At 39.1% G+C, this 18,550-nt stretch overlaps 2 protein-coding genes across 2 annotated transcripts; one reads left to right on the forward strand and one right to left on the reverse strand.

The window, feature by feature from the left end:
- Window positions 1-707: 707 nt before the first annotated feature.
- Window positions 708-2,834, forward strand: LOC118008843 (protein SDA1 homolog). The gene is given in 4 exon segments (XM_035002657.1): window positions 708-1,526; window positions 1,528-1,973; window positions 1,975-2,671; window positions 2,673-2,834. Coding segments are annotated over 4 exon segments (2,055 nt in total). The 3' UTR covers window positions 2,766-2,834.
- A 7,761-nt stretch (window positions 2,835-10,595) lies between these two features.
- On the reverse strand, window positions 10,596-11,294 carry LOC118008850 (ferritin heavy chain-like). Its single transcript, XM_035002671.1, has one exon. The coding sequence runs from the start codon at window positions 11,280-11,282 to the stop codon at window positions 10,713-10,715; it is 570 nt and encodes a 189-aa protein (XP_034858562.1). The 5' UTR covers window positions 11,283-11,294; the 3' UTR covers window positions 10,596-10,712.
- Window positions 11,295-18,550: the final 7,256 nt, after the last annotated feature.

The following is an 18,550-nucleotide window of genomic DNA, read 5'->3' on the forward strand; positions in this document are numbered from 1 at the left end:
AATTTCCATATAAGTATTAGAATTAAGTTATCAATTTCTTTGGAAAGTCCTGCTGAGATTTTGATTGAAACTATATTGAATATATAGACCAATTTAGGAAGGATTGTCATTTAAATAATATTTAGTCTTCCAGTCTGTTTATCCTATATCTCTCCATCTATTTAGTCTTCTTTAATTTCACTTAGCAGAGTTTTATAATTTTTAGTATACAGGACTTATATATACTTTGTAAAATTTATCCCAAATTATTTCATGTTTTTAATACAATTTTAAGTGATAACTTTTCCATTTTTTAATTTTCCAACTGTTCATTGTTTACTAGCATAGAATACAATTGATTTTTGTGTATTGATCTTATATACTGAAATCTTTTGGTTGTAGATATAATTTAGTAGCTATTAGAACTAATTCCTTAGAGTTATACATAAATCATGTTGTCTGTCAATAAAGAGAGCTTAACTTCTTTCTTTCCAATGGATACCTTTTCCCCCTTTCTGTTACCTTGTTTAGCTGGTTAGTATCTCCTAAAAATATTGATTAGAAGTGATGAGAGCAGGCTTGCTTTCCTTGTTTCTGGTCTTAGGGGGAAAGTACCCAATATTTCACCATTAAAAATAATGTTAACACACGCAGCCAACACGGTTGGTGGTTGCCGGTGGTGTGGGGTTTCTTAAAACTGTTCCCTGCAGAGCCAGTCAGCAGCCAACATGTCTAACAGAAACAATAACAAGCTGCCCAGCAACCTGCCGCAGCTACAGAATCTGATCAAGTGGGATCTGCCAGCCTACGTTGAGGAGTTTCTACAGCAGTATAATCACTACAAATCCAATGTGGAGATTTTCAAATTACAACCAAACAAACCTAGCAAAGAACTGGCAGAGCTGGTGATGTTTATGGCACAGATTGGTCACTGCTATCCAGAACATTTAAGTAATTTTCCTCAAGAGCTGAAAGATCTTCTCTCCTATAATCACACTGTCTTGGATCCAGATCTTCGAATGACATTTTGCAAAGCTTTGATCTTGCTGAGAAATAAGAATCTCATCAATCCATCAAGTTTGCTAGAACTCTTCTTTGAGCTTCTGCGTTGCCCTGATAAGCTTCTGCGAAAGACTTTATACACACATATTGTCACTGATATCAAGAATATAAATGCAAAACACAAGAACAATAAAGTGAATATAGTGTTGCAGAATTTCATGTACACCATGTTAAGAGATAGCAATGCAACTGCAGCCAAGATATCTTTGGATGTGATGATTGAACTCTACAGAAGAAACATCTGGAATGATGCCAAAACTGTCAATGTGATCACAACTGCATGTTTCTCTAAGGTCACCAAGATATTAGTTGCTGCTTTGATATTTTTCCTTGGGAAAGATGAAGAGGAGAAACAGGACAGCGACTCAGAATCTGAGGATGAAGGACCAACAGCAAGAGACCTGCTAGTGCAATATGCCACAGGGAAGAAAAGCTCCAAACACAAGAAAAGGTTGGAAAAGGCTATGAAAGTGCTCAAGAAACAAAAAAAAGAAGAAAAAATCAGAGGTCTTTAACTTTTCAGCTATTCATTTGATTCATGATCCCCAAGATTTTGCAGAAAAACTACTAAAGCAGCTAGAGAGCTCTATGGAGAGGTTTGAGGTGAAAATGATGCTCATGAACCTCATCTCCAGATTGGTGGGGGTTCACAAGCTTTTTCTCTTCTATCCATTTGTGCAAAGGTTTCTGCAGCCCCACCAAAGAGAAGTAACAAAGATCTTTCTGTTTGCTGCCCAAGCATCTCATCACTTAGTACCCCCAGAGATCATTCAGTCAGTGCTCATGACTGTGGCCAACAATTTTGTCACCAACAAGAACTCTGGGGAGGTCATGACAGTAGGAATCAATGCTATAAAAGAGATAAGAGCTCAATGTCCTCTAGCCGTGACTGAAGAACTTCTCCAAGACCTGGCTCAGTATAAAACACACAGGTAAGAATGTGATGATGTCTGCTAGAACTTTGATTCAACTCTTCCGAACACTGAATCCTAAGATGTTGCAGAAGAAATTCCGGGGTAAGCCTACAGGGGCTTCCATAGAAGCAAGAGTGCAAGAATATGGAGAATTAGATGCTAAAAATTACATTCCAGGAGCAGAAATTCTAGAAGTTGAAAAAGAAGAGGATGCTGAAAACGATGAAGATGGGTGGGAAAGTACTAATCTCAGTGAGGAGGCAGATGCCGATGGTGAGTGGGTTGATGTGCACTGCTCTTCTGATGAAGAACAGCAAGAAATATCCAAGAAGCTCAACAGCATGCCCATGGAGGAGCGGAAACCCAAAGCTGCAGCCATTAGCACGAGCCAAGTTTTAACTCAGGAAGACTTCCAGAAAATCCGCATGGCCCAAATGAGGAAAGAACTCGATGCTGCCCCAGGGAAAGCCCAAAAGAGGAAATATATTGAAATTGATAGTGATGAGGATCCCAGGGGTGAGTTACTTTCTCTTCGGGACATTGAACGCCTTCATAAGAAGCCAAAGTCTGACAAGGAGACAAGACTAGCAACGGCAATGGCTGGAAAGACAGATTGAAAAGAATTTGTGAGGAAGAAAACCAAAATGAACCCATTTTCCAGTTCCACAAATAAAGAGAAGAAAAAACAGAAGAACTTTATGGTGATGCGATATAGCCCATAATGTCCGGTCAAAAAACAAGTGCTCCTTCTGAGAAAAGCAGCTGGCACTACGAGATGCACTTTTGAAAAAGAGAAAAAGAATGAAGTAATCTCCAAGCAAATTTTCCATTCCAAGAAGAATGCTAAATTTGTATCATTATTTTGAAAATTAGTTAATCAAAAATATTTATTTACATTAAAAAGTCCTGAAGCACTATATTGTGAAAAACATAGTAAACTTGGTAGCAATTTAAAAAGAATAATAATAATGTTAGCTTGTGTAGCTATTTATCAAGTTTATGGTGTTGCCTTCTATTTTCTGTTCGCTGAAAGTTTTTATTGTAAATATATATTAAATTATGTGAAATGCTTTTATGTATCTATTGAGATGGTCTCATTTTTCTCCATTACTGTTATTATCCTGAATTAAACTGACTGATTATTGAATGTTATATCAATCTAGCATTCCTGGGTTAAACCATAAATGTTCATAATGTATTATTCTTTGTTATATATTGATGGATTTGGCGTGCAGTGTTAAGAATTTTCCTTGAATGTCCATGAGGGATTTTTTCTGTAGTATTTTTCCTTCCTATAATGACTTTGCTTGGTTTTAGTACCGTGGTAATGTGGGACTCATAAAGTGAGTTAGGAAGTGGTCACATTTCCTATATTTTCTGAATGATTTGGCACAGAATTATTATTCTTATTTAAATGTGTGATAGGATTCATCAGTGAAGAAAATTGTCCTTGGCATTTTCTTAGTGGAAAGGAATTTAATAACAAATTCAATTAAAATTCAATATATATCTATTCAGATTTTATATTTCTTCTTGTGTTTGAGTAATTTTGTCTTTCAAGGAATTTATCCATTTCATCTAAATTTATAAAATATGTTGGCATAGAATTGTAATATTCCCTGATTATACAGTAAAGGAGTGTATGGTCTGTAATAATACAATCTCTCATTCCTGATATTGATAATTTATGCTTTTTCCTCTTTTTCTTAAACAGTCTAATCTAGAGATTTATCAATTTAATTGATTTTTAAAAGAACCAGTGTTTTGCTTCATTACTTTTCTTTATTGTTTATAGCTATAAATTTCCCTCTAAACACTGCTTTAGTTGTGCCCCACAAATTTTTATACATTATTTATTTATTTTTTAAGATTTTATTTATTTATTCATGAGAGACAGAGAGAGAGAGAGGCAGAGGGAGAAGCAGGCTCCCAAGGAGCAGGAAGCCCGATGTGGGACTCGATCCCAGGACCCTGAGATCATGACCTGAGCCGAAGGCAGATGCTTAACCATCTGAGCCACCCAGGTGCCCCTATACATTATTTTTTATATTTATGTGTTGCTGTTCATTGAGTTCAAAAGAGTTTCTAATTTCCCTGCAAATTTTTCTCTGAGCCATGGCTTATTTATAAGTGTGCTATTTAACTTTCCAATTTTGGAGGACTGCAGGTAGCTTTTTGTTGTTGACTTCAATTTAATTCCATTGTAGTCAGAGAATATGTGTATGATTTAATATTTTTCAAAATTAATTGAGATTCCTTTCATGCATTAGCATATAGTCTATCTTAGTGAATGTTTCAGGTACATTGGAAAAGAATATGCATTCTGCTATTGGGGGGAGTAGTCTATAAATGTCCATTAGGTCAAATTTGTTGATAGATTTGATCAGGTCTTATATATATTTACTAATTTTCTACCTTCTTATTTTGTTAATTACTGATGATGGTTATAATCTTAAGGGCGGGCTCCACACTTAGCAGGGAGTCTGCTTCTCTCCCTCTTCCTCTCCCTCTGCCCCTCGCCCCACTCATGTGCATGCACTCTCTTTCTCTAAAATAAATAAATAAATCTTTTTTAAAAAAGGAATTGTTATAATCCTTTAGTTTTTGTTTGTCCTGGAAACTCTTTATCTCTCCTATTCTGAATGACAGCCTTGCTGGATAAAGTATTCTTGGCTGTATATTCTTCCCATTTAGCACATTGAATGTATCATTCCAGTCCTTTCTGGCCTGCCAGGTCTCTGTGGACAAGTCGGCTGCCAGCCTTATGTGTCTACCCTTGTCAGTTAAGGACCTGTTGTCCTGAGCTGCTTTCAGGATTTTCTCTTTATCTTTGAAATGTGTAAGCTTCACTATTATATGTCAAGGTGTTGCCATATTTTTATTGATTTTGAGGGGGGGAATCTCTGTGCCTCCTGGACTTGAATGCCTGTTTCCTTCCCCAGATTAGGGAAGCTTCAGCTATAATTTGTTCAAATAAACCTTCTGCCCATCTCTTCCTCTCTTCATCCTCTGGGACCCCTATTATCTGGATATGATTTCACTTTATGGAATTGCTGAGTTCTCAAAGTCTCCCTTCGTGATCCAGTAATTGTCTTTCTCTCTTCTTTTCAGCTTCCTTATTTTCCATCATTTTATCTTCTATATTACTGACTCTCTCTTCTGTCTCATTTATCCTTGCTTTTAGAGCTTCTATTTGGGACTGCATCTCAGTAAGAGCATTTTAATTTTGTCCTGACTAGATTTTAGTTCTTTTATTCCTCCAGAAGGGGATTCTCTAGTGTCTTCTATGCTTTTTTTAAGCCCAGCTAGTATCTTTATAATCATTGTTTTAAATTCTAGTTCAGACATCTTACTTATATCCTTATTGATTAAATCCCTGGCAGTGAGTACTACTTCCTGTTCATTCTTTTGCGATGAATTTCTCCATCTCGTCATTTTGTCCAGAAAAGAATAGAAGAAAGAGAAAAGACAACAATAACAACAACAACAGAAAAAAAAGAAAAAACAAAAACAAAACAAAATAAGAAAAAAATCAACAAACAAAACAGAACAAAACAAAAAACTAGATCCTGGGTATGTTTTAGTCTGCTTGTTAAAAGAAACCAGATCCCAAAATAGGAAGGACAAAAAACTTATATATATACAAAAATAAAATAAAATACAATGAAAGGAAACCAAAAGTAAAATATATATAATATAATATATACATAAAAACTTAAAAAGAATAAAGAAAGAATTGAAAAAATAAAAAATAGCTGAAAAAATAATACTGAGACTAAAGAATAAAAAAAACCCAGGAATGCTATATATTGTTTTCCCCAAAAGCTGAAGCTTTGCAGTTCTCTATGATCAGTAAACTTGGTGCTAGCCAGTTGTTCCTGCTGGTCTTCTGGGGGAGGAGCCTGTTGCGCTGATTCTCAGGTGCCTTACCCTTGTGGAAAAGCACCTCCCTTGCCAGGGGGCCAGGCTCAGTGTAAGAGTCCCCAGATTCCACTCTGTGGCGCTGTTTTGCTCCCCGAAGGTTTTAAGCACCAATGGGCAGGATGAAAATGGTGGCACCCCACTCTCTAGCCCCAGAGCTGAAAGTTTGTACCCCCTACTCTTCAGTGAGCCCTCACAGAAAAGCAGTCAATCACTCTGGTCTCCCTGGTTTCCATGGGAACTCTGTGTTCACCCAGGCTGTAACCAAGCGTTTTTATCTCAGGCACACTACTGAGTTTCAAGACTCCAAATTATAAGGACTCTTGCAGTGCAGACCCACGCTGTTCCTCCCAGGGGAGGGGGGGGGGTCTCACCATTGCTTCTGCCTTTTGCTGGGCCCCTGCTAGGAGAGATGTCACAAAATCGTGCAGCACTTCACAGTTTATAGCAACACAGAGCAGAAAGCCTGCACCTAGACTCGCTCTTTTCAGCCGGCTTCCCTGCTCTTAATACATGGGAACTCTGCCCCACTCAGGCATCTCCATTCTTCCTGTGACCTCACGGGATACTGAGACCACGCTGTCCCACCTGGGATTCTGCCCCACTTAGCTACCTGAGCACCATTAAGCCAGGGACGTCCCCCACTGTAGCAGATTTCTACAAGTTCCGATTTTTCACTCCATTACTTATAATACTTTGCGGTAGCCTCCTTAAGCCAGCTCCCTCCCCGCTGCAGTATCTATCTATCTATCTATCTAGCCCCAGATTCAAGTCTCTGTACCTCCTACCTTCCAAGAGGTGGTTGCTTTTCTGTTTGTAAAATTGCAGCATTTCTTTTCTCAGATCTCTGATTGATTTTGCAGGTGTTCAGAATGATTTGATAACTACCTACTGAATTCCAGGGACCAGACGAACTTAGGGTCCCCTACTCCTCCACTATCTTAACTCCTCCCCAAAAGACATTTTCATGTATTACATCTTTATGTAGAGAAATTGGACCTTCACATATTGCTGATAGAAATATAAAATAATGTAGACACTTTAGAAAACAGATTAGAGGGGCACCTGGGTGGCTCAGTCCATTAAGCATCTGCCTTCGGCTCAGGTCATGATCCCAGGGTCCTGGGATCGAGCCCCGCATCAGGTTCCCTGCTTAGCAGGGAGCCTGCTTCTCCCTCTCCCTCTGCCTGCCACTCCCCCTGCTTGTGCTCTCTCTCTCTCCTCTCTGTCAAATAAATAAATAAAATCTTAAAAAAAAAGAGAACAGATTAGATTAGCAGTTTCTTATAAAATTGAATATGTGCTTACCATATGCCACAGCAATATCACTCCCGTATGTGCCCAGGAGAAATGAAAACATGCTTTTAAATTTGTATGTGACTGTTTACAGCAGCAGTATTCCCAACAGCCTAAAAGTAGAAACAACTCAAATGTCTTTCAGCTGGTAAATAAACAGAAGTGGCATATCCATACAGTAGAATATTATTCAGCAATAAATAATAGAACGAAGTACCAATATATGTTGCAACATGGATGAACCTCAAAAACATTTTGCCCAGGGAAAGAAATACAAAAGAGCACACATTGTATGCTTCCATTTATATTAAATGTCTAGAAAAGGCAAATGTGTAGAATAGATCAATGTTTGCCAGGGGCTGGGGGTGGTATTGCAGAGTGACTGTAGTTGGGGGGAGGGTAGTGATGAATTGTTCTAAAATTAGATTGTGATGTTAGTTGCACAACTCAGTAAATATATTAAAATCATTGAATTGGGTGATGTCAGGGTCAGTAGCATAGTAGAGAACTCCAAGGGCTTATCCCTCCACAGAAACACCCATTGGGTTGAAATATTTGGGAGGCTGGGGAGATTGACAGAATGAGTGAGTCACCATAAATCTTTTGATATATTTTGATTTCTGAATCTTACAGATGTATTACTGCTTCTAAAACTTAACGCAAACAAATTCATTTTTTCAGGGAAGTAAAAAAGCCCAAGTGATCCTTTTAAGAAACCTAACTGTGACCTATAAAAGTAAAGAGAGCAGCCAGTTTGTGATACGTATGAGGATTAGGGACCTGTGTGTTTAGTGAACACCAAGTGTGAAATAAGTAATTCAGGGCTGGATGCAACAGAGAATATGAACTATGGGTCTGAACACTTGCAAGGGACATGCAAACACCACCCATAAGCCTGTCATTTTTTAATAAAATAGGGATAGAGATTCATCCCACAGTACCACTGCTTAAATGAAATAATCTATGTAATGTGGATTACATAGCTCAAGGAATTGAGATGACAGCAGAGCAGAAAATATGCAGAATTTATCCCCTTCTAAAGTCAGATGATTCTAGCCCTATCACTTAGCAGCTGTGCTGTCTCAGAAAATGACGCTACTCTGAACCCAATTTCTCATATTTAAAGTAGGGAGGATCCATACTTCACAAGGTTGATGTGACAACAACACAACATCTGGAAAGCATCTGAAATAGTACCTCAAATATAGCATGCACTTATAACACTGGGTGTTCAAAAAAGGAGAAAAACTGATGGATTTAACTTTGAGTGAGACTAAAAATGGACTTCTTGTAGTCCTCTTATATATGTTAGATTAGCAGTATGTAACAGAATAGCAACGTACACACACACCTGTAAGGTCTGAGACAAACCAGAAAGAGAAGAGGTCCTCAAAACAGGCAGAGAAGGAAATAAAGGAAAAAGACTAAATTTGACTAAACAGAGTAAAGGGTCAATAGCTAGTTTCCTGTAAACTGAGCTCAGAGAACCATAATCCTCATTCTTAAGGAAGTATTGAAGCACAGCCATGGGGAAACATGGATGTAATTATTGCTTACCTTAACTTCGTTATATTTTTCTAAATGCTTCAAAGCCATCTGCTGGCTTTAAAAAACTACCCATGTGTCTTTGAATATCAGAGACAAAGTCTGTAAATTTTTAGCTTTTATCTTTGTAACCCGCACATGGCAGAGAGGAAACACAATGTTTTGACTGTTTTTCTCAGATAGATAGCACTAGGGATTACATGGGTGATGATTTCATCTGGTTGAATAGAGAATGGACTGAGAAAGAGGCAGTTTTGAAAGGGGAACATAAAAAAGAAAATCATACAAATACACGTCTATCCTTTCCTTTGGAAATCTTTTGTTTTTTTAACTGGGACGTAATTTCTTTCTACACATAGCCAGGAAGATTAAAAAAAAAAAAAAAAAAAAGGCTAAATCTTCACCACATCCTGAAGGGAACAATCCAGAGGCCACAGTGAGGTCAGGAACAGGCTGATTTGGGGATACAGTGGGAGTGCACATAAGTGGCCATTCAGTCTAGAATAAGATAATGGTCAAGTTGGGGTCAGCAGCTGTCTGGGTGTTCAAACACCTCAGTCCCTTCTCTAAATGTTACCTGCCCTGGGCTTGGGGCGGGCTGTGCCATACTCTCTCTACATTCTTTCTAAGTGAATTTATCCAGTCACAATGCTTCCCATGTGTATATTCCCAAGCTTGACTTCCTATCTGAGCTCCAGATTCATTTTTTTCCAGCTACGTGCATGATAGTTCTATTTGGATATCTAATAGGCATCTCAGATTTTACATGATATGACTTTCCCACCTTTCCAACCCAGATGTGCCTCTGGCAAAAGTCCCCAAATTAATAAATAGCACTACTGTCAACCCAGGTGTTCAAGTCCAAACATCAGAACCCAGATTATTTTCATTTCTCCTTCTTCCCCTCTGGTCCATGAGCAAACCTTGTTGACTCATCCAAGTCCAACTAGAATGTGTCTCATCCTCCACTTGTGAGCCTCCCCTCCAATTCAGCCACCAATATCTCTCATTGGACCAACTATAGTATCTCCTGACTGGCCTTCCAGCTTCAACTCTTCCCCACCCCTTACATTCTTCAAAGCAGCCAGACTCACTGACTTAACATTCAAGGGGATTTATTGTACTTCATATTCAGTATCACAGATTTGAGTTTCAGCCTTGACCATGTATTCTTCAGCTCTTCTAATAAGGTAATTTTGGTTTGCTGGTACCACATTACTTTACTGGAAGAAAGGGTACAATTGAAGGAAAAAATATATTTAGGTGTTTTGTAAGGGCAGTACGCATGTCCAGCATGATGACTTATGAACTCACTCCCCTGTCTGTGGGAAAGTGAGCTGAGGCTCAGTTACACTGTCACTTTTGCCCAGGGTAGCTTTTAAAAGAGATACTCTGCCAAGCTGGCTTCTGGTGTCTCCATCATGCTACCCAGTTAACAAAATTTAACATTTGCATATATCAGTAAACTAAAAATTTTCAAGTAAAATTTAAGAACCCTTTATTTTAATGCCTGCCCGATCCCATTCCCTCCACTTTCTCCAGAGGCAACCCCAACTGTGACTGTCAGGTCATGTTTTTATACTTTTACCATGCACTGGCTCCCACATTCACCAGGGCTCCACCTCACCCCACCTCACCCCATCCCACCCCACCCCCACATGACTACATCATTTATAAGGGGAAGATTGATTTCGTATTTTCCAGGGTCCTGTGGAATACCTTCTCCCTCCATCCATGGAGATCCTGAGCTGCATGTGGCCTAGATACCTGCTTTAAAACGTAAAAGGTGAGACATTTGCACACATGAATCAACCAGAGACCTTTATTTATTTAAGAACCAAATAACTTTATTGAAACCAAATTAACTTTATTTATGGCAGAACTGGAAGAAAAAAACTGGAACGTTTCGCAAAGGCGATGCTGCAGTATGCGTGCTCGGCATGGTGATCAGGGAAAGTCGCCACGCACCCTGGGCTGTCGGGGCACAGTCCCACCTCAGTTCTTTTCGTCGCCGTCGCCCAGGGTGAGCTTGTCAAAGAGGTACTCCGCCATGCCGTCTTCGGGAGCCCGCATCCTGCGCAGGCTGGTGACATAGCCCCCCAGCTCTTTGATGGACTGGACTTGCTCGTGCAGGTAGTGGCGCTCCAGGAAGTCGCGCAGGTGGGCGTCGTTCTTGGCGGCGGCCAGCTGGTGCAGGTCGAGCAGGCACTGGTTCACGCTCTTCTCCAGGTGCAGGGCGCACTCCATGGCCCTCAGGCCGCTCTCCCAGTCGTCGCGGTCCGGCTTCTTGACGTCGCGCAGGCGGAGGCGGCCGCCGCGCTGGTTCTGCAGCTGCATCAGCTTCTCGGCGTGCTCGGTCTCCTCGCGGGCCTGGCGCAGGAAGAACTGGGCGAAGTTCTTCAAGGCCACGTCGTCGCGGTCGAAGTAGCAGGCCATGGACAGGTACACGCAGGAGGCGTAGAGCTCCAGGTTGATCTGGCTGTTGATGGCGGCCTCGCAGTCGGGGTGGTAGTTCTGGCGCACTTGGGAGAGCGGCGCGGTGGCCATGGCTGGCGGCCCGGGCATCGAGGCGAAGGCGGTGCGCAAGCGAGGGCTGCGGGGCCAAAGGCGGTGGCGACGGGTCCTCGGCGCCTTTTCAGAGTGGGCGACGAGGGAGGCAGGAGGCGGGCAGGCTCCTGGGCTAGCGGCTCACGAGCTCTGGGCTGGAACCGGAAGGTGGGTCCGTTACCTGGGAGTTGGGGGGTGGGATGAGGATCCGTTAGCAGGTCGTTGGGGTCAGAGGGGAGGGAGCCCTGGGCTCTGGAGGGGCTAGGGGGCGTGGCTGGGGCGGGGCGGAGCGCGAGCGCTGTTCCAGGTTCCAAGGAGCTGGGTGACAGTGCGACTCTGTGCTGAGCGTGTGGCCTATATAATACTTTTAAATGTTACTCGTGAATATAAGTGCAACCGTTTGAGTTAGTCACATGCATGGTTTCTTTGAGCAATGTACTGGAGTATTGTCCTGATGAGATTGTTCATTAAATACAGTGTGGAATCATTGGAATATTTGGTATCACAAAGCTTTATTTGGATGGCAGCTATCCTCAGTGACTCAACATCCATATTAATGACACTTCTGATAGCCTCCTCACTCAGTTCCTAGGTCTTATTTTTTCAGGGACCTCCACTTCTCTCCTCTTCATGATCAGGTTCAGTCTTTTCCAACAGGGCAGCACCTCCAAAGTCTCAGCGAATCTTTCCACCTCTCAATCTTCCACTCTTTTTGCACTTGTTCTTCACTCCCTTTATTCTCTCTCATCTCTTACTCTTTCAGCACGGTCCTAGTAACACATTCCTTCTGCCCTGTCTGGACCCCAGTATGGACAGCGTCAGTGATCTATTCACTGACATCCTAGATTTGCTCACCCCCTCTCACCTGGCTCGCCAACTCCCTTCCTCTTGGGTAAATGCAGATTTCTCTTTGCTCTTGCAGAAAACAGAAGTTTTAGGTGCATTCTTAGAGAATGCACTGCTAACCATGTGGATATATTCCTCCAACCTCATCTGTACTTTCACTGCCACTCAGCAAGCCTTTTTTTTTTTTTTTAAACTCCTTCAGTTATATTCTGTGGAATGAACCACAATGGTAAGAAATACCACTGATCTCAAATTGCCTTTTATTCATTTATTCAGCAAATATTTATTGATTACCTAATATTGCCCAGGCACTGGTCTGTGGTTTGGGCATACATTAGTAACAAAGAGACAAATTTCTGTTCCACTGGGGTTTGCATTCTAGTGGAGAAGCAGACTAAACTAAACAACCATCTTTCCCCCAACCCCTTATTATCCCAAGTGCATACATAAAACATATTACATGTGTATATGTAAATTTTAAAAAACTATATGTTCTGGGGTGCCTGGGTGTCTTAGTCTGTTAAGTGGCTGCCTTCGGCTCAGGTCGTGATCCCAGGGTCCTGGGATAGAGCCCCTCGTCAGGCTCCCTGCTCAGCGAGAGCCTGCTTCTCCCTCTCCCTCTGCCTGCCACTCTGCCTGCCGCTCTGCCTACTTGTGCTCTCTCTGTCTCTCTGTCAAATAAATAAATAAAATATTTTTTAAAAATAAAAATAAAAAACTATATGTTCTTAGAATTCAAACATAAGACCAATCTAGGTATCTGTAACAATTGTGCATTAATTCAACAACCATTTAGATACTCCAAATGTGTATCAGACACTCTTTGATTCTGGAGATATACAGAAGAATCAAACATGGTCTCTGTTCTCAAGATACAACATAAAGTGACAGAATGTTGTATGTGCTCTCAGATAAAGTTAGGATAAAATACCTTTTTTTTTTTTAAAGATTTTATTTATTCATTTGACAGAGAGAGAGAGAGGCAGGCAGAGGGAGAAGCAGACTCCCTGTGCAGGGAGTCCGATGCAGGACTGGATCCCAGGACCCTGTGATCATGACCTGAGCCAAAGGCAGATGCTTAACAGACTGAGCCACCCAGGCACCCTAAAATGCCTATTTTCTTTAAAAAAAATTTTTTTAAAAGATTTTATTTATTTATTTGAGAGAGAGAATGAGAGAGAGCACATGAGAGTGGGGAGGGTCGGAGGGAGAAGCAGACTCCCTGCAGAGCAGGGAGCCCGATGCAGGACTCGATCCAGGGACTCCAGGATCATGACCTGAGCCGAAGGCAGTCGCTTAACCAACTGAGCCATCCAGGCGCCCTAAAATGCCTATTTTCATGGAAAGGTTTAATCTCATGGCTCTAGTTGACGCACCTTTTTTTTTTTTTTTTGGTCTTTTTATTCCCCTTTGGAAGCTTATGCTATTTTATAATCAGTTTTTATGAAGAAAGTTTTTAAGGATCAAATATCACAATGTAAATTTCTCTAAGCAGTTTTAGAGGTATATAAAGTTGATTCTGTAAGGAGATAGAATAATAACAATGTCTACTTGATAAGTTGATTTTAATGATAAAATCACACACTAGAGATGGAAAAGAACTATGTGATAAGTTCTCAATGACATAAAATTTTATTCTATATTTGCTTAACACAAATGCTTTGTCTTTTTTTGAGATTTATTTATTTATTTTTAGAGAGAAAGAGAGAGAGAGAGAAGCAGGAGGGGCGGAGGGAGAGGGAACCCCAAGCAGACTCATTGCTGAGCACGAGCTGGAGGTAGGGCTTGATCTCACGACCCTGAGATCATGACCTGAGCCAAAACCAAGAGTCGGAGGCTTAACCCACTGTGCCACCCAGGCGCCCCCACAAGTACTTTATCTTAATATAATTGTAGACTTTAAAATTTTCCTGGGAGATTCCATTGTAGATTTCAGTGTAAGAATCTATTTAAATAAAAGAGGTCTTGATTTTGTGGAATACTTTCTCATTATATTCCCAAGATTATTTAATAATTAATTTATCCCTATAATTTTACTCTATAAATATTTAAAATAATGTTATTTTTTTTTATTTTTTATTTATTTATTTGAGAGAGAATGAGATAGAGAGAGCATGAGAGGGGGGAGGGTCAATGGGAGAAGCAGACTCCCTGCTGAGCAAGGAGCCCGATGCGGGACTCGATCCAGGGACTCCAGGATCATGACCTGAGCCGAAGGCAGTCGCCTAACCAACTGAGCCACCCAGGCGCCCCTAAAATAATGTTATTGAATAGTTTTATGTGTACCATATACTAAGGGGTGCCAATGGTGTTTCTCAGATATTTCATCCCTCATAATTACCTCGTAGGGAAGTAGATAACAGTAAAATATATGTTACAACTATGAGAAACCTAAGACATAAAAACCAACTCTTCTAAGAGAAAATCAACAAACAAGCATGGACTGGGACTTCAAATTTCCATAAAGGAAATATACATATATATAAACAAAAGCATTCCATCCAGTTTTTCTTTAGTGAGGAATATAAAACTAAATACAAACATAGAATGGGAACAGTATAGAGCAGATTATGTTTTTTAAAAATATGATTATAGGACCATAAAATGAAATGTTTGTGGTCAGTATTTGTGTTAGGGTTCTCCAGGGCAATAGAACCAATAAAATATATATATCTTATTATTAAAAGAAATTGGCTTAGATGGAAGTGTTGAATCACTAAATTGTACCCCTGAAACTAATATTGCTCTGTATGTTAACTAACTGGAATTTAAATTAAAACTAAATAAATTCTGGGGGGAAAAAGGAAATTGGCACGTGCAGTTACAGAGGTTGACAAGTCCCAAGATCTACAGTCAGCAAACTGGAGACCCGGGAGAGGTGATGGTATAGGTACAAAGGCCAGCAGCATTAAGAACCAGGAGGAACTGATTTTCAGTTTGAGTTTGAAAGCAAGAAAATACTCATGTCCCACATGGAAGGCAGTCAGGCAGGAGGAGTTCCCTCAAGGGATAGTCAGCTGTTTTGTTCTTTTCAGGCCTCCAGCTGACTGGATAAGTCTCACCCACATTAAGGAAGGCAATCTACCAGTTCAAATTTTTTTAAGGCAAAGTGGCTTTTCCAATTTTACTGAGATACATGGGTATATGACATTGTATTAGTCCAAGATGTACAACATAATGATTTGATACATATATATTTATACTTATATATATTACAATTATATATAATATATATATATTGCCAAATGATTACCACAGTAAGTTTAGCTAACGTTAATTACCTCACATAGTTATTTTTTCTCTAATTATGAGAACTTTTAAGATTTACTCTCTTAATAACTTTCATATATGCAGTACAGTCTGTTAACAAAGCACAATGCTGTACATTAAATTCCCAAAACTTATTTATCTTACAACTGGACATTTTTATCTTTTGACCACCTTCACCCATTTTCCCTACTCCCCACCCCCTCTTACTGGCAACCAGCAGTATGTTCTCTGTATCTGTGAATTTGCTTTTTTTGGATTCCACTTATAAGTGAAATTATACAGTATTTCTCTCTCTCTCTGACTTATCTCACTTAGCATAATGCCCTCAAAGTCCATCCATGTTATCACAATTGGCAGGATTCCCCCCTTTTGTGGCTGAATAATGTTCCATTGTATATATGTTACAATTTCTTTATTCATCCATCAGTGGATACTTAGGTTGTTTCCATGCCTTGGCTATTGCAATAATGCTGTGATACATGAGGGTGCAGATAGATTTTTGAGATAGTGATTCCATTGTCTTTGGATATATACCCAGAAGTGAAATACTAGATCTAGTTCTATTTATATGGATAGTAGTTCATATTGTATTTAGTAGTTCATAGTAGTATTTATATGAGCATATGGTAGTTCTCTTTATAATTTTTTGATGAATTGACATACTGTTTTCCATAGAGGAATCTCCATACTATTTTCCATAGTGGTCAACAGTGCACAAGTGTTCCCTATTTTCCACAACCTCACCACCACTTGTTATTTCTTGTCTTTTTGATGATAGCCATTTTAACAGGTATGAGATGATAACTTGTGGTTTTGATTTGCATTTCTCTTATGATGAGTGATGTTGAACATCTTTTCATGTATACCTGTTGGACAGTTGGATGTCTTTGGAAAAAAATGTCCATTCAGTTTCTCTGTCATTTTTTAAATCAGATTGTTTGGTTTTTTGCTATTGAGTTGTATGAGTTCTTTATATATTTTGGATATTAGCCCTTTGTCAGAGATATGATTTGCAACTATTTTCTCCCATTCCATCTGTTGCCCTTTCATTTTGTTAATTGTTTCCTTTGCTGTGCAGAAGCTTTTAAGCTTGATGTTCCCTCTTGTTTTTTATTTTGTTGCCTTTGCTTTTGGTGTCAAATCCAAAAAGTCATCACCAAGACTAATGTCAAGCAGCTTACCCCCTATGTTTTCTTCTAGGAATTTCATGGTTTCAGGTCTTATATTTAAATTTTTGACCCAATTTGAGTTGATTTTTTGTGTATGGTTTAAGATAGGGATCCAGCTCCATTGTGTTGTGTGTAATTCTAGTTTATCCAACACCATATATTGAAGTGATTTTTCTTTCCCCATTGTATACTCATGCCCCTTTTGTCATAAATTAATTGACCATTTCTGTGTGGGGTTATTTCTAGACTCTCTATTCTATTCCATTGATTTATGTGTCTTTTTATGTCAATACCATATTGTGTTGATTACTATAGCTTTGTTATACAGTATGAAATCAGAAAGTGTGGTACCTCCAGCTTTGTTCTTCTTTTTCAAGATTTCTTTGACTATTTGGGTTATTTTGTAGCTCCATGCAAATTTTAGGATTGTTTATTCTACTTCTGTGAAAGATACCATTAGAATTTTGATAGGAACTGCATTGAATCTGAGTCTACATTGCTTTGAGTAGTATGTACATTTTAAAAATATTAATTCTTTCAATCTCTGAGCACGGAATGTCCAATTATTTGTGTCTTCTTCAGTTTCTTTCATCAATGTCTTATGGTTTTTAGTGTACTGATTTTCCACCTCCTTGGTTAAATTTATTACTAGTATTTTGTTGTAATTATAAATGGGATTATTTTTAATTTCTCTTTCTGATAGGTCACTGTTAGTATATAGGAATGCAACTGACTTTTGTATATTGATTTTGTATCCTGCAGCTTTACTGAATTTTTTTTATTAGTTCTAACAGTTTTGAGGTAGAGTCTTTAAGAGTTTTCTATATATAATATCATATTATCTGCAAAGAGAGACAGTTTTATTTCTTCCTTCCAATTTAGATATGGTTTATTTATTTTTCTTGACTGATTACTCTGGCTAAGACTCCCAGTACTCTGTTGAGTAAAAGTGGTGAGAATGGGCATCCTTGTTCAATTAAAATGTTAACCTCATCAAAACAAAAAACAAAACAAAAAACAAAACAAAGACATCCTTACAGGTACACCCAGAATGTTTGACCAAATATCTGGGCACCAGGCAAGTTGGCACAAAAAATTAACCATCACAGTATTATTCATAGCAGATGCAGAGTCAGCAAATAATTAGTATTATAGTATTATAATCTGTGAAAACTATTTGTTTTGAGTTTCAGTTCCTGTCATTCTTTAAAATGTTACAGAACTGGGCACCTGGGTGGCTTAGTCGGTTAAGCATCTGCCTTCGGTTCAGGTCATGATTCCAGGGTCCTGGGATCAAGTCCCACATTGGGCTCCCTGCCCAGCAGGGAGTCTGCTTCTCCCTCTCCCTCTACCCTTCCCCCTGCTCATGGTCTCTCTCTCTCTCTCTCAAATAAATAAATAAAATCTTTAAAAAAAATGTTGCAGAACTAATAGTTACACAACTGATAGTAGGAAATAAGTTCTTTTTTTTTTAAGTTTATTTATTTTTGTAGTAATCTCTACACCCAATGTGGGGCTTAAACTCACAACCCCAAGATCAGGAGTTGCATGCTCTTCTGACTGAGCCAGCCAGGAACGTCTAGACAATAAATTCTTACTCAGTGTCTGTGATTAGCTCTCATTTATTCATTTGTGTATTTCTATTGAGCATCTTTTTATGCTAGGTATTTTTATAGGTACTAATACAAATACTTGTTTTATAAACTTCTCATATTTGCACTGTTTTACAGCTAAGTGCTATTCTGTGTTCTATGTAATCTCTTCTTTAAAAATTAATACATGCAAAAAAAAATTAATACATGCTATAGGCTCTATGATTCATAGAGAAACTGACCATAGGTAGAATCGGTTGGTAGTTTATCTCACTCTCCATATATATATATATGGATGCGTGTGTATGTATATGCATACTATGTGTGTATAAATGCATATGTGTATGTGGGTATTCATATATATGTGTGTATACATGCATATGTATAAACAAATAACTTCATGAGAGGT

Source organism: Mirounga leonina, unplaced genomic scaffold (genome assembly GCF_011800145.1).
Source record: "Mirounga leonina isolate KUSES-001 unplaced genomic scaffold, KU_Mleo_1.0 Mir_101609, whole genome shotgun sequence".
Taxonomy (NCBI): domain Eukaryota; kingdom Metazoa; phylum Chordata; class Mammalia; order Carnivora; family Phocidae; genus Mirounga; species Mirounga leonina.